The sequence below is a fragment of the Myotis daubentonii genome, chromosome 6 (genome assembly GCF_963259705.1).
Source record: "Myotis daubentonii chromosome 6, mMyoDau2.1, whole genome shotgun sequence".
NCBI lineage: Eukaryota > Metazoa > Chordata > Mammalia > Chiroptera > Vespertilionidae > Myotis > Myotis daubentonii.
Window position 1 is genome coordinate 60691963 of NC_081845.1, and position 16149 is coordinate 60708111.

Sequence of the window (16149 nt, forward strand, 5' to 3'; positions counted from 1 at the left end):
TGTGAATGATTCATAAAAATGAGTAAAACTTTAATTTACCCTTGTTTGGCCAGATAAGACATCACAAAGGTGTGATATGTGTACATGAATCGAGAAAGAATAGATAGCTAGTTTTAGGTAGCAGTGGAAAATAGATTAAAACTCTCAGGGATAGTGTCAGTATGACCAAGTTTACAGAAAATTTTGTCTGTATAAGCCATCTGAATTCATAGTAGGGCTTTTCTTTAAGAATCTCAAAGCTTGGGAAATTCGTAATCTAAATACAAAAATAATTGTAAAAATGCTCCAGTTTTACTTTTCAACAAAAGAGATTGGGAAAAGGCAAAGTTTAAATTCTAAAAAAGTTTGGCTAGAAAAAATGTTTAAATTATATGTCAATATTTTCTTTTGAGAAATGTTGGAATAGTTTCTTTTTCTTATCATAGATTTACAGCATGAGTTTGCGCCTGTCTGCTTTCTTTGAAGAACATATCAGTTCAGTTTTATCAGATTATAAATCTGCTCTTCGTTTTCATAAAAGAAATACAATAACCAAAAGGAGGAAGAAAAGAAACAGAAGCAGCTCTGTTTCCAGTAGTGTTGCATCAAGGTATTTAATTTCTTTTCAGCAGTATCAGCTGATCTATAACTTTGTCATCTAAATGATAGAACTCAGTGTTTTTTAATATTTCCTTTACTATTCCCTATATTACAGAATGATATATTTGACATGCAAGTTCCTATGATGTGGAGGATTTTTAATCTTTTAACTAAAGCTATACTAGTGTAAGTGCTTAAATTCAAACTGCTAAATCTATACAGTAAAAGAGCATTTTTAGGTTAGTGATGGCATCATGCTTTCTGTCATATATAACTATAGCATTTACAGTGATCCTTCACTAAATATTCCATATGAAATCCATATTTTAACATTTTTCATAATAGTGCAAATATTGGATCCAATAGTATTTATAAAACTGTGTTTTATACCACATAGAGCTATAAGAATAACTAATGATACTATTTTATTTACAGCCCTGAAAGGAAAAAAAGAGTCATAAAACCCCAACTAAAGTCAGATATCTCTACCTCTCCATTCTCTACAACTACACGATTAATACCACCAAGGCATAATGCTGCGCAAATAAATGGTAAAACAGAATCCAGTTCTGTAGTTCGAACCAGAAGCAACAGAGTGGTTGTAGATCCAGTTTCCACTGAGCAACCTTCTACTTCTTCAGCAACGAAGACTTTTATTTCGAAAGCTAATACATCTGCAATGTCGGGGAAAACAAGTAAGAATCAGTTACAGTTTCTAAATTGAAATATATACCATGATTTTTTTAATTTAAGCTTTTACTTTGCTAAAGGAAATATATTGGATTTTAGTAAATTCTAGCAGACAATGTTGGTTTTTCATTATCGTTTTTCTTCTTTTTAAAAAAATTTATTTTTAATAAAAATAAAATTGAGGTTAAGGAGTGTCAGTATAGAATAATGCTTAAAAATGGCAACTCTGATCCAAAATGCCTGAATTTCAACCCTACTTTCTAGACCAGCCGTGGGCAAACTACGTCCCGTGGGCCGCATCCGGCCCGTTTGAAATGAATAAAACTAAAAAAAAAAAGACCGTACCCTTTTATGTAATGATGTTTGCTTTGAATTTATATTAGTTCACACAAACACTCCATCCATGCTTTTGTTCCGGCCCTCCGGTCCAGTTTAAGAACCCATTGTGGCCCTCGAGTCAAAAAGTTTGCCCCACCCCTGTTCTAGACTCACTAGCAATTTTCCAAGACTTGCCTTCATAATCTTGGAGTGGATAGCTTATAAGAAGTTCTAAAATTAAGAGTTTGTTTATGCCTTTTTCCTATTTTGAAAATAGATTTCCTAAAGAAGCTTTAAGTCCCCCATGTTTTGTCCTCTTGGCTAATTTAGGTAATTCAGGTTATATGTAATCCCATCCTTCTTGCTTGTTTTTAGGTTAAATAACTCTTAGTTTTTAATGTTTCATATGTGTGTGTGTTTTAGTTCTAGAGAATTCTGTGAAACATTCCAAAACTTTGAATACTTTATCAAGTCCTGGTCAATCCAGTTTTAGTCATGGCACTAAGAATAATTCTGCAAAAGAAAACTTGGAAAAAGAAAAGCCAGTCAAACGTAAAATGAAATCATCTGTACTCTCAAAGACATCCACTTTTTCAAAGTCATCAGCTCTTATCGAGCAAGGTAAGGTGCTTTTGTATCTTTCAAGGTACAGTAGATCTTTCTTAAAAATGATACTTTTGTTGGAGTTAGCATTCTATCAATTTTTTAGGTTTAGGTTGCTCATTTAAAAGTCACATTCTGTATTAGTTGATAAATTTAGTGAGACATGTTTTGATTTGCAGCCTTGTGCCAAAGCAAACTGCATTATTAAATTTTAAAGGCCAAGAAAATTTTTCTATATGGAAATGAAAACAAATTGTGGACCTGCCATTGTGGCTCAATTGGTTGGAGCATCATCCCCTACACCAAAAAGTTGCAGGTTTGATTCCCGGGCAGAGCACATACCTAGGTTGTGGATTCCATCCCTGTTTGGGACACCTATGAGAGGCAACCAATCAATGTTTCTCTCATACTTTAATCTCTCTCTCTCTCTCTTTTTCTCTCTCTCTCTCCATATATATCTGTATCTCTCTCTCGCTCTCTCTCTCTAATTATATTTAGTTAGCCCTTATAGTAGTCTTCACCTTTTTTAAAAAAATATATATCACCTTTTTTAAAAAAATATATATTTTATTGATTTTTTTACAGAGAGGAAGGGAGAGGAATAGAGAGTTAGAAACATCAATGAGAGAGAAACATCGATCAGCTGCCTCCTGCACACTCCCCACTGGGTATGTGCCCGCAACCAAGGTATATGCCCTTGACTGGAATCGAACCTGGGACCCTTGAGTCTGCAGGCCGACGTTCTATCCACTGAGCCAAACCGGTTAGGGCGCAGTCTTCACTTTTTAAGAAAATTCCGTAGTTACTACATCACAAAATTCAATACACCAATCTTCACAAAATAATAATTCATCAAGGCTGTCTACAACGAGGCCATCTATTTTAGTATACAACTTTTGTCTTTTACAGCTATTCTTGCAAGTTCTTTCATCTGCAGATTTTAGTTTTAAAGGCATTATGTTTGAAAGAGAAAGTAAATTATATAAATCCATCCTATGACATGTTAAAACTATATGGCTTATTGGCAGCAGACACTTCAACAATAAGCATTTTGTATCATGACTTCCAATTGTATCTAAACCATTTCATCTTCAGTGTTCTCCCCAGAAACCTCTCAAATTTTAATTTTTTATTGAAATGCTCTCATTTTGATTAATGGTATTGGGATCTATCCACTAACATAAGTTTAAAATCAGGGAGTCATCCTAGCCTTGTCTTCAGCATCCAGAACTAAACAGTTGTTTCTGCCTCTTTAAAATCTCTAAAGCCTATTTCCCCCTCACCTTTCTCATTTCCATGGCCTTAATTCAGGCTTACAGAATTTCTCACCTGGACTGTTGTCTTAATTTTCTAACTGATCTCTCTGCCTCAGTTCTTAACTCTTCCTTACCCAGCCCATCTTCCACATTGCAACCAAAGTGACTTTTCTGATCATTTCTCTCTAGCACAAGTGCACAAACACACTTAAATCCTTACTTTCCAATCATATATGAAATCAGATTTTAATGTTTTTTGCATATTATATGCCGGGGTCCGACCCCAGCGGGTCCAGGGGTCCCCAAAGGTGTGGATGGAATCGGCGAAGAAGGAATGACATGGAGACAGTGTTCAGTTGATCAGCAGCCTAGCCAGGATCTCCAGCCAAGTTCTGGTCTGGATCTCCAGAGAGGTTCTGCTTCGGATCTCCAGCGAGGTTCTGTAGCCATGTTCCCTCGCTAGGTTCTCCAGCCAGGTTCTGTACTAGGTTCTAGTCAGGCTCTCTTGCCAACCTCTGCAGTCAGGTTCAGTCCAGGATCCCTTGCCATGTTCTCTCCAGTGAAGCTCCTCCATCTCCAGGTTCCGTGTAGGTTCTGTCTTCTGAATTCTGTCTCTCTCTGTCTTGTTACATCTGTATTTATACCAGTTGATTCAATCCTATCAATCTCTATTACAAAGGTTAGGGCGTTTCTTATCTCCATTCCAGGGAGTAACGATTATGTAGCTTAAGCATGATTGTTCGTAGTTAAAGTGATTAATTACCCTCCTGGCATTTAGTTAAGAGGTTTTATTCCCTCCCTAACTTCAGGGGAAAATCCCTACCTGGGGAAACAACCTTTCTCAGAGAGGTGACCTTGGTTAAAACACATAGTGCCAAGAAGGTGAGCAAACATATTAAGAACAGTATGCCATATATGCCAGGTCCCTTGAAACAGCAAGGATGGACCGGCTCCCGGCAAATTCCCCCTTTTTTATTTTTTAAAAGCAAGCATTAAAAAGAAAAACCTCAAATGCTCTCTTATATCCATTTTAAGAGTAGGATTGGCGCTTTCCGCTATTACCTGAGTCCTGATCTAGCATCCCAGGGAGAGCTTGCCAATCCTGCACTTTCCCAGGGTAGAAAGGCTGCAGTGGGGTTAAGGATAAGGCTCCTTGGGCCTACCTTCTCCCATGCCATTACATTTACCTTTCCTTCCTCAGAAAAGCATGGACATACTTCTTGTATAAAACGTTCTGTCTGACTGGGAGTAACCTTAATTCCTCTGCTAGCAAGCATATGTGTTAAAAGATCAATACAGAGTCTTTTTTCTTTAGACTCAGTATGGCACATCTTCTTAATCTAAAGATCAATACAGAGTCTTCTTTCTTTGGACTCAGTATGGCACATCTTCTCAATCTAAGTTCTGTACTATCCACCTTCTTACCCTACTTATCTTCTATAAGGAGGTCTGCAGTACCCTGGTGGAGTCCTATCCGTCCCGAGCGTGGGGGTTCTCAATGGGGGGGGCCTTACCTATGGGAATCCTGTTCCAGGGGTTCCCAAAGGTGTGGATGGAGTCGGCGAAGACTATCCACCCTCTTCCTACGGTGGAGTCCTATCCATCCCGAGAGTGGGGCTTACCTAGGGGAATCCTGTTCCAGGGGTTCCCAAAGGTGTGGACGGAGTCGGCGAAGAAGGAATGACACGGAGACAGCGTTCAGTTGATCAGCAGCCTAGCCAGGATCTCCAGCCAGGATCTCTAGCCAAGTTCTGGTCTGGATCTCCAGCGAAGTTCTGGTTAGGATCTCCAGCCAGGTTCTGTGTCCATGTTCTCTTGCTAGGTTCTCCAGGTTCTGTAGCCATGTTCCCTCGGTAGGTTTTCCAGCCAGGTTCTGTCCAGGTTCTCCAGCCAGGTTCTGTCCAGGTTCTCCAGCCAGGTTCAGTCACCAGGTTCTAGTTAGGTTCTCTTGGCAATTTCTGTAGTCAGGTTCAGTCCAGGATCTTTTGCCATGTTCTCTCCAGCGAAGTTCTTCTGTCTCTAGAGAACGTTCTGTGTAGGTTCTGTGCCTAGGTTCTGTCTCTCTTGGTCCTGTCTTCTAAAGTCCTGTCTCCTAAGTTCTGTGTCTTGCTGTCTAGTTACATCTGTATTTATACCAGTTGATTCAATCCTATCAATCTCTATTACAAAGGTTAGGGCGTTTCTTATCTCCATTCCAGGGAATAAAGATTATGTAGCTTAAGCATGATTGTTCGTAGTTAAAGTGATTAATTACCCACCTGGCATTTAGTTAAGAGGTTTTATTCCCTCCCTAACTTCAGGGGAAAATCCCTACCTGGGGAAACAACCTTTCTCAGAGACCTTGGTTAAAACACATAGTGCCAAGAAGGTGAGCAAACATATTAAGAACAGTATGCCATATATGCCAGGTCCCTTGAAACAGCAAGGATGGACGGGCTCCCGGCAATTATATAAGACTAGAGGCCCATTGCATGAAATTCGTCCACGTGTGTGTGTGTGTGTGTGTGTGTGTGTGTGTGTGTGTGTGTGTGTGTCCCTCAGCCCAGCCTGCACCCTCTCTAATCTGGGATCCCTCAAGGGATGTCCAGTTTCCCATTTAGTCAGGAAGTTGGACATTCCTCTCACATCCAGGACTGCTTGCCTCCCTGCCTGCCAGATTGCCCCTAACTGCTTCTGCCTGCCAGCCTGATCACCCCCTAACCACTCCCCTGCCAGCCTGATCTACCTCTAACTGCTCCCCTGCTGGCCTGGTCACCCCCAAATGCCCTCCCCTGCAGGCCTGGTCCCTCCCAACTGCTCTCCCCTGCAGGTCTGGTTCCTCCCAACTGCCCTCCCCTGTAGGCCATCTTGTGTCCACATGGGGGCGGCCATCTTGTGTGTTAGGGTGATGGTCAGTTTGCATATTACCTCTTTACTAGATAGGATTCTTAATTACTTGGCTGTTGCCTAACATTCAGCTTTCTTATTTGCTTTCCCCCTTTTATTTCCCAGCTATTTCCTAACCTACTTGAAAGTCCCTGAATATTGTTGTCCTTTTCTTCCTGTGGAGTGTCTTTTTTCCTTCTAGTTTAATGGTTTCCTGCTACTTTTTTAAGTCTTACTTGAAAGTGCAATATTCTCCAGGAATCCTTCTCCTGGGTTCTTTAGGCAAAATCAAGTACTTCTTTGTGTTCCCAGAATACCCCGTTCATTGACTTCAGTGGCCCTTAAACTGTTGATAGAATTATTCGTTTTTACATGTGTCTATCTCCATTTGACTCTGAATTCTTGTGTTTTATTATTCATTTTTAAATCACCTCAGCTTAATATATAGTGGACAGTAAGTCTTTGAATAAAATAAGCAAATGACTTTGTATATGAATGTTTTACCATTTCTTCCTTTCTGAACTGAATTAAAAGTTTTAAATAGTATATTGGCCTTGCTTCTGTCACTTCTGAATCCCAGTGAAATAAAATGTATATAGTGAATTTGTACTAGTATTACAATAGGGGAGGTTCATTAGCCAATTTGATTTATAATTTTTGAGTATTACAAATACATAAGAGTACCAGTACAATATAGAAATACAATTAGCTTTAAATAACTCATTAATGATGACCTATTGCATAAATATTGACACCTGAATTAACTACTAGAATTAAGAACAGTGCTATCTAGTAAAAATATATGCCAAATATGTAATTTAAAATTTTCTAGTAGCTACCTCAAATAACAACAAACAGGTAAAATTATCCATTTAAATAAAATTTTATTTAGTCTATTATATCCATAATATTATTATTTCAACATATAATCAGTATTTCAAATGTATCCTGCTTTCATTTTCAAATTTAAATTTAATTAAAAATTCAGTTCCTCGGTGTCATAGGTACATTTCAGGTGCTCAGTAGCCACATGGTTAGTAACTACTAACACAGATCCAGATCAGTGCTTTTTCGCTTTCTTTTTTTGAGCTCTTGAACTCGTTTTTAAGAGAGCTGCGTTAGTTCTTAACCTTTTATTAGGTTTATATATTGCCTTGTGAAGCTGATGAAACCTCAAGTCCTTCCCCCAGAATTTGCACATAGGCATATTCACTCAAAATTTGGACCATTTCAAGGAGTTATGGAGTTCCTGAGTCCAGTCAGTAGAACTTCTGTAGGGGGTATGCGGACTGGATATTTAGAACCCTTGTCAGTAGTTTTAATGGAAAACAAATGGAAGAGATAGACAGAATTCTCAGGCAGTTTAAGTGTAATTGTTTGTTAGTAAATGCTCAACTGCTTTATGTGTACACACATATCTTCCCCCATCATTATAGAAAACCACCAATCTAAAGAAGATCAATTGTACTTTGGGGGTCAGGAAATGAAGGCTTTGTCTCCTCCCTTTGCTATTTGCTCTGACCTTTTGTGAGTCTCTTGATGGTTTTTTTTTTTTTTAAATATTTAGGAAATAAAACTCCAACCCATGACCAAAAAATACTATTATGAAAAAGCATTCTCTTTAAAAGCAGTTTCCATCCTTTTATGGATTTCCTTTAAAATATTTTATTGCAGATCATGTACCACATCCAAAAAAAAAAAAAACAAACTCCAGAATTTTGGAAGAAAAAAGTTAGTGGTAGTGCATGTATGTCATCTTTTTGTTTTCTTCATCTAAATGGGTATAGACTCTTTTTTTTTTTTTTTTTTTTTTTACCACAGAAGAACAGTGCATCATGATCTCCAGATCCTACATATTTAGAATTTGATGTCCCAAATTTTCTTTTATATTTTAATAAAGCATGATGACCTTTATAGTAGAGATTGTTACATTGGTATTTTAATCATGGTAATGGTGGCACACATACCAGGCATACGTTGGTGATATTGCAGGTTCAGTTCCAAACTACCTCAATAAAGCTAATATAACAATAGAGCAAGTAACACAAATTTTTTGGTTTCCTAGTGCATATAAGTTATGTTTACACTATACTGTACTCTGTTAAGTGTACAATAGCTAAAGAAATAATGTACATACCTTATTTTTAAAATACTTTATTGATTTAAAAATGCTAACGATCATCTGAGCATATTGGAAAAATGATGCTGATAGACTTGGTTGCAGAGTTGCCACAGACCTTCAATTTGTTTGTTTTTTAAAAAGCAATATCTGTGAAGCACAATGAAGCGAAGTACAATAAAATGAGGTGTGCCTGTAAATAATATCATTAAACTGTTAGCCTTTTGTTGTTTTTTATGTTAGTAAAAAAAGTAATCAGGATTATGTCATTACATGTAAGTATAGTGATGGACTTATTTATGAGCTTGAGGGTCAAATAAAAAAGCAATTCCATATATTAAATGTGGTGATGTTCCCTTTTTTTACAGATCGTAAGAACAATGCTCTTGTACCAGGAAGCATTCAAGTAAATGGCCATGGAGGGCAGCCATCTAAGCTTGTGAAGAGGGGACCTGGAAGGAAACCTAAGGTAGAAATTAATACCAATAGTGGTGAACTTATACACAAGAAAAGAGGTAGAAAGCCCAAAAAGCTACAATATGCAAAGCCAGAAAATGCTGAGCAAAATAATATACACCCTATCAGAGATGAAGTAGTTCCTTCTTCAACATGCAATTGTCTTCCTGAAACTAATACTGTAAAGGAGGATTTGTTACAGAAAAAGAGTCGTGGAGGCAGAAAACCCAAAAGGAAGATAACACAAAAACTAGACTCAGGTCTCATAGTTCCTACAAGTGTTAAAATGCTAAGGAGAAGTAACCGGAAAAAGACAGATGATCCTGTGGATAAGGAAGAAGAGTTTGGGGAACTTAAAGGCTCTGAACCCCACATGAGAACTAGAAACCAAGGTCGAAGGACAGCTTTCTATAATGAGGATGACTCTGAAGAGGAGCAAAGGCAGCTGTTGTTTGAAGACACCTCTTTGACTTTTGGAACTTCTAGCAGAGGACGAGTCCGAAAGTTGACTGAAAAAGCAAAAGCTAATTTAATTGGTTGGTAACTTGTACCAAACTATTTTACTTCAAAATCATAAAGCAGGTATAATTAAGGAATACGTAGAACTAAGGCTTCTGTTTCCTTGCTGCTGTGGTGGTTTAGGGAATATTATGATTTGATTTGCAAAAAAAAGGTAAACTTATAAGATACTTCACTTCTTTAAATGAATATATATATAAATATATACATATATATTTTAAATGTTTGCTATTTATTACCCTTAGGTAGTTACACATTTCAACATTCATTTCATTCACTATTCGAAAAAAACACCACCACAAAATTGAGTACCTATAATAAATTCCCTGTTTATTTCTGGAAAAGACAGTTCTACATTTTTAAGGAGCATAATATTCCTAGTGATAGAGCATTTCATGTTAAAATAAATTATTTTTTACCAAGCCAGGTACATTTCTATTGATACAGAAGTCATGCCCCTTAGGAAGACATACGTTACCAGAGCAGCAGTAAATTAACTAATGTGTTTCTTCTAAAGATAAATATAAAATTCCCACAATTTGATACCCTACAGAGTTTAATTTTAATTGTACAATGTTCATCTACAAAGATTCTAGAGGATGCTTTTGCTGTATTCCATTTCTGCCAAACATAAGTGAAAATGTACTGATGGAAAGGAAACATATCCACATTGGAAAACATTTGACTGTCTAATTTTTCAGACCTTGATTCTTATATCAATCACTTGATCTCTGTTTATTGTGCCAAAGAGTGAGAATCAGTGCAGTGGAAAGCCTGTTTTTGACTGTCAGAACAGCATATACTTTTCAGTATTGGAAAGGCTGTATATTATTCTAAAGAGCACGTTATTAAAGAGTTATGCTGAGATGCATCTTTTTTTGGTACTAATAGTAGAAAGTAATGCACTGGTGGGTCCTTTGACAGAGATGTTTTAGAGAAAATGTTTAAGTGGTTAAAGGATTCAAGGAAAATACAGGAAAAAGGTATGGGATTTGATGTTTACTTATTGATCTGGATTATTGTCATTTCTAAACTTTAGACATAGCTAATAGGCTAAAATACTTACAAAGAAATGTGTCTGTGTGTGTATGTGTATATATTGATAAATGGGTATAATTAAATATATATACAAACACATACTTATATGCTATTACCCAGACATAAATTCTTTTCTTCAGGATTTTTTAGATAGTGGTAGAATAAAAATAATTTTTACATGTCATACTTTAGAGTTTAATTTTAAGGGGAAAATTGGTTATTTTCATTCAATTATTAAAAGTTAAAATAGGCCAAATCACTTTTTATGCAATCATGTTTTATACAGTGGTATCATTGCACATTGTGTTTTTTCTGCACTTTTTACGGTATCCTTATCACGCTGGTATGTCAATATACACCCTAAAGAAAAATTTCCATTTAATGATTGTGCCTTGTATTCTATTCTTTTTTTGCATCATTAGTAAAATTAAGTTGTCTATTGTAAATGATAATTATATGACTTAGGAGAATGTATTGCTATATGTACTGCTATGGAAAAGGAAAGCAGTTATTTATTTGTTTATGGTACAGTTACTTATTTTATACCTTAAAAACCAACATAAATACCATTTCTATTGTTTAAAAATTATTGTCCATTTTTTTAAGAAGTTGAAAGAATGTAGTATTTTCTGAGGACTGGTATGGTACAAAAATGTAACCAAAATTTTCAGATACTACATTTTTTTATTTAAGTGAGGATGGGAAAATATGTATCAGCATGACCCTGATGTAGAAAAATAAAGTTTTTAATTGAACCTCAACAAAATACATAATTATTTCTTTACTTATTTCTGGTAGGGATAAATGTTAGCTATCATTTAATCGTCTTGAAGAAGAATGGAAAGCAATGCATTTGAGCTTTTTAAATCATTTATAACTAAATTTGTACAGAAATCCTGTGAAATTAAGTAAACCATTTTCCAGATCTTAACTAGGTTGCTGTGATTTTGCAGTTGAAAAATTTCAAATTTTTCATGTTTTTTGTATATTTATTTTTTTCTAACATATATTTACTATATAATTAAAATTCAGTAGCTAAACTCTTCATAATTCAGAAATGGATGGCTTGGTTGTATAGTAAAATGAATCTTTCAGTTACACAATAATAGTTTATATGTTTGAAATTTGCCATTAAAGTAATTTGTTGCTTTTGAAGGCAATCTATTTGATACATGTTATTTCCTGATGTTATCTGCATTGTGTTAGAAAAAATAATAAGAGACTATAAATCCATTTTTGTAAAAAATATGTGTACAGTTTTAAAGAGTGTACAGATAAATAAAGGAAGCACGTACACAGTCTTAGAGTGGAATATGCTCTAGTGCGGTGTATGGATTAGTTCTAATTCTTGAGCAAAGAAATGAGTATTCACCATTTTACCTGCAGCAAGTAACTGTGTTCCTCCTGTTCTAAAGACACTGCATATTTATGGCCCTCATTTGGACATTGTTAGACACTGGCTTCTTAGTAAAGCAGAAATTACTTGGATGAGATTATTTGTAATTAAAACACTTAAAATGTATTAGTAATACCAGATAGATTTAGATTTTATATCTTTATAATTTAGCTTCTATACATTGCAGAAGTTGAACTGAGAAATTTAGGTCATCACCATATTTTTGTTTTGTTTGACCGCTTGGAAAATACCTTCTTTGAGACAGTGACTCCTTGTATGTATTGTTTATAGGCAAAAGGGAATGTTGGCAGTTGTCTTAGGTGAGCAATAAAAAAACTCAAGTTTACTGAAAATTTCAGAAATACTATATAACCTGTTACATAAATGGGAATTGTAAATCAATTTGTGTATTTTTAAGTACCTAGCCCTAATATTCTCCCTTCACCCCAACATTCTCAAATTCCAATCAAAGCTTAAACAGTTGTAAAATGTACAAATGAGCATTTTAAACATTCAGTCTAATTACAGTCTCACAACTGGGCAACTGATAAATACTTTATTAGAATTTATATATTTTTAAAATTTTATATTTTGCTATTTGCTATTACGGCATTGGACTGTTTTCTAAATACATTTCTGTACTCAAGATTTGTTGCTCTTGTTTCCATTCTTTTTATTATTGCACAGCTTCACAGTTTGAAGACATCACAAGACTCATCCCCCCAAAATTTAATTAGAAAACTATACAGAATATTTGTGAGCTTGATTGGGTCACATCTGAGACATGAATTTGGCTAATTTAGTATCACGGAAATGGATTACATAAGATACACTGATCAAAACAATCCTCATGTGGCATGTATGTGTTAACACCTGGAATTGTCCCTTATCTGCAGTGCAGTAGATTACAATTTGACATTTTAACAAATGTATTCAAATAACAATTTTTTGTGATATTAGCAACATTTACATGTTTTAAAATATGATTTCTAATATAAATTAGTTCATCCAATTAATAGTGTTTAATTCTAGCATTCCATTTTATACATACCAACATATCTCTCAGATGTCAACTATAAGCAATTTTATTTTCAGTGTTCCAATGAATGAAACCTAAATGGATGTTTTTGTTTACCTAAAACTTACTTTTGAGTAGGCTTGAAAGGACCAAGACACTTGAGTATTTAAAGGGCTGTAAGTGTTCTTAGATGCAGGAAATACATGATATTAAAAGTTGTAATGGGGGAAGTACTTTTATGTTCTGTGAATTACCCCATACTTAGAAAGTAGTTTTTACATAATAGTTTGAGAAGTAGTTTTAGTTATATTTAGTTGAGAATTTACTTTGCTGTTAAAATTGGAAAAAAAAAATATACCTTTTCCTCTCTTTTCTCCTTAAACTTCTCCTCAGTTCCCCAAATCTCCAAGTGATTTGAACCAAATATTACTTTACTAAGAAACTATTTTTGTTCTTAATTATGCTGAGCTAGTCACTTCAAATGAAGTCATTTTGTACCAACTACAGTACCCAAGACAAAGTCAAATTAAGTCAGAAACCTGTAAGTACCACTTTGGATGTTCCACAGATAAACTTTGTACATGCTGCAGTAAAATGATTAGAAAATATCACAATTTATAAATACATACTTATTTTTAGTTTTGATAGCTCTGTGTTGAAATATTTTTTAATGCAGATAAAATCATCAGGAAATTAATCTTATATGGCACAAACCAAATACATATAGTGGGTGGCTATGAGTTACTTCATTTACGGAACTAAAAAAATAGGTTTGAGATGATATATAGTACACATATATGATTCAGATGTACACGTATGCTCGTTACTTTTAAGATTGTGCGTGTTGATTCATCACGATAAATATAAATTGAGACAAAAAACAAAGTTACATTTTTGGACCATATTAAAACTGTAAGACATGGGGTCTTATTAAAGATTTTCTAGAAAACTGTTAAATGCTGTCACACGGTATTTAGACTTGTAGAATGTAGTTCAGTTTTTAAAAAGTAACTGACCTAGAGGGTTAAAGTTGAAACTGACACATTTTCAAATTAAAATTATGCTTATTTTGTACAGAAAACAATGTTAAACACAAGCAAATCTGTTGTATGTAATAAGTAACAGAATTTAAAGACAAATTAATTATTTACCTTTATTGAGGTTTGGGTTTTTTTCCTTCTTGCAACCTGGAGTATCATGTTATAAATGGCAGTCTCACACCAGAATAGCAGTACCCTTTCTTTTTGTACATATTGATTGGACCTTTCTTTACTGTTATGTGGACACTTTCTATGTTAGTTTTGATGCATAATTCTTTGAATCCTTTTATACTAGAATGTATGTGTAACAATTCCTGTCCCTGCAATGTAGTAACTATAAACTTATTTTTAAATAAATAGAAAACTTGTTTTTCTAAACTATTTTGTAGAGCCTCATGATTTCTTTATTATTCTTTTTTGTTTATTTGTCAACACATGAAGTACTCAGTACATAATTTCAACAGGCACTATACCAAAGAAGCTTTTATATAAATGGTGATACATTAAATTTTCCAATGCCCTGAGTATCAAAAAGTTAAAATTACTAGCCAATCAAAGGATTGTGAGTACTGCAATGTAATTTAATTCTAAAATAACAAGGTTAAAGATAAATCATTTGCCTTCTAGTGTGTACACTTAATGAAATAATCTTATTGACCTGTTACTGGGTGATAACTTCATATATTTTTGTAAGAAATATTTAAAAGGAACAGTTTGCATAAGTATTTTCTTAAAAGTATGAAGTGAAATTTAAGGGAAAAAATTAAATAGAGGAATGATGGAACGTTTTTCTTATTAAGCAACTAATACAAAATGAGATTTATAAAGCGATTGCTGTTTTCCTAGGAATTTGTTTAGATTGGCATACATATTTCTTGGCTTCCTGAGAATCCCAATTTTAATATAAGAAATATATAAAGGTATAATAAGTGACAATCAGATTAAGCACATGAGGGGATGGTTTGTACTTTTTGTGCTATTGGTCATTTCTGCCTAAGAAATTTTGTTTAAATGACTGTATAAAATTTAAGTTAAGGAAAGCAGGTAAAATATTTCTAGGTACTTTTTCTTTCTACAGTATGCTGTTACTAATACATAGTATATACTTAGAAGAACCAATCAAGAAAAATTCAGCAACCACTTTTTCTCTCTTGTATTGACATCAATTTTATGTTCTAGGCTTAAGTTTCCCCATTATTAAAAAACATTTAAAACACAAAGCGTTCTGTTCCTTGGATTTGTAAACTTTTCACACTTAATACGTTTACCACATGGTGGTAACTTTTTTGGTTTTGTTTGGGAAAAGAATAATGGAAAGGATTCAACGAGGCAGCTTTCTGCCTAGCTAGCAAGGCATGTTGGCAGCACAGTGCAGTGGAATGAACTGGGCTTAGAATTGAATCATCTCATTGAGCTTTACTTTCTTCATCTATAAAGTCAAAAACATTGCTTAGATAATCTGCAGAGTCCAATTCCATCCAAAAAGCCTATGATTGATTATTTGTTTGTTGTCCTCTGTATCCCCAATTCACTCTTGGCTTTTCTATTTAGTCCCTAAAGAAAATATGCCATGTAATGCATAGCTTCCAGATAAGCTGTGTCTTGTGACCATAACCTGATTGTAATAAGTGGGAGATCTGAATCCTTAGAAAAAGGAGTTCGGATGCTTTTGTTGCAACAAACTATAAATTGCGAGTTGAGTTGAAATGTGTTAATTACTAATAAAAAGTAGTAAACTTTGTGCTTTTCCAGTGGCCATCTAAGAAATGTTAATTCAATAAGTGAACCAGTAAGAAGTGAAGACCAAAGAGCATTTGAGAGGGTAGGTCTTTATAATTTAACTAGAGACCCGGTGCATGAAAATTCATGCACTGGAGGGGGGGGTCCCTTAGCCCGGCCTGCCCCCTCTCACAGTCCGGGAGCCCTCAGGGGCGGGAGGCAACCTGGTGATCAGGAAGGCGATGCCCCCATCACACCTCTGCTGCTGCCACTGCCAGCAGCACAAGCCTCTGCTGGCCCTGGTCACCTGCACCTTGGGCGGCCCTGGGTGGCTGGGGGCCTGAAGGAACTGGGGGACTCTGGGGGCAGGTGCACGGAGCAGCCGGGCCCACCGTCCCAATGGGGCTGAGGGGACTGGGCACCGCCATCTTATGGCTGTGAGTGCCATCTTTGAGGGCATGGCACTCAATTAGCATATTCCCTCCTTTTGGCTGTGGGAGCTGCCATCTTTGAGGATAGGGCAGTCAATTAGC

The 16149-nt window shown here is 35.4% G+C and overlaps 1 protein-coding gene across 6 annotated transcripts in view; it reads left to right on the forward strand.

Moving 5' to 3' along the window:
• Positions 1 to 14278, forward strand: part of PHIP (pleckstrin homology domain interacting protein) — a 158021-nt gene extending 143743 nt beyond the window's left edge. For 5 of the 6 annotated variants that reach the window (XM_059701137.1, XM_059701135.1, XM_059701134.1 and 2 more), the window contains 4 exons: positions 426 to 589; positions 1015 to 1274; positions 2011 to 2208; positions 8799 to 14278. In XM_059701137.1, coding sequence (XP_059557120.1) covers positions 426 to 589; positions 1015 to 1274; positions 2011 to 2208; positions 8799 to 9430 — 1254 coding nt within the window. In that variant the 3' untranslated portion in view covers positions 9431 to 14278. Of the gene's footprint in view, positions 1 to 425; positions 590 to 694; positions 766 to 1014; positions 1275 to 2010; positions 2209 to 8798 lie in introns of those variants that run through there. The other variant, XM_059701139.1, reaches the window with a different exon arrangement.
• The last annotated feature ends 1871 nt before the right edge of the window (positions 14279 to 16149 follow it).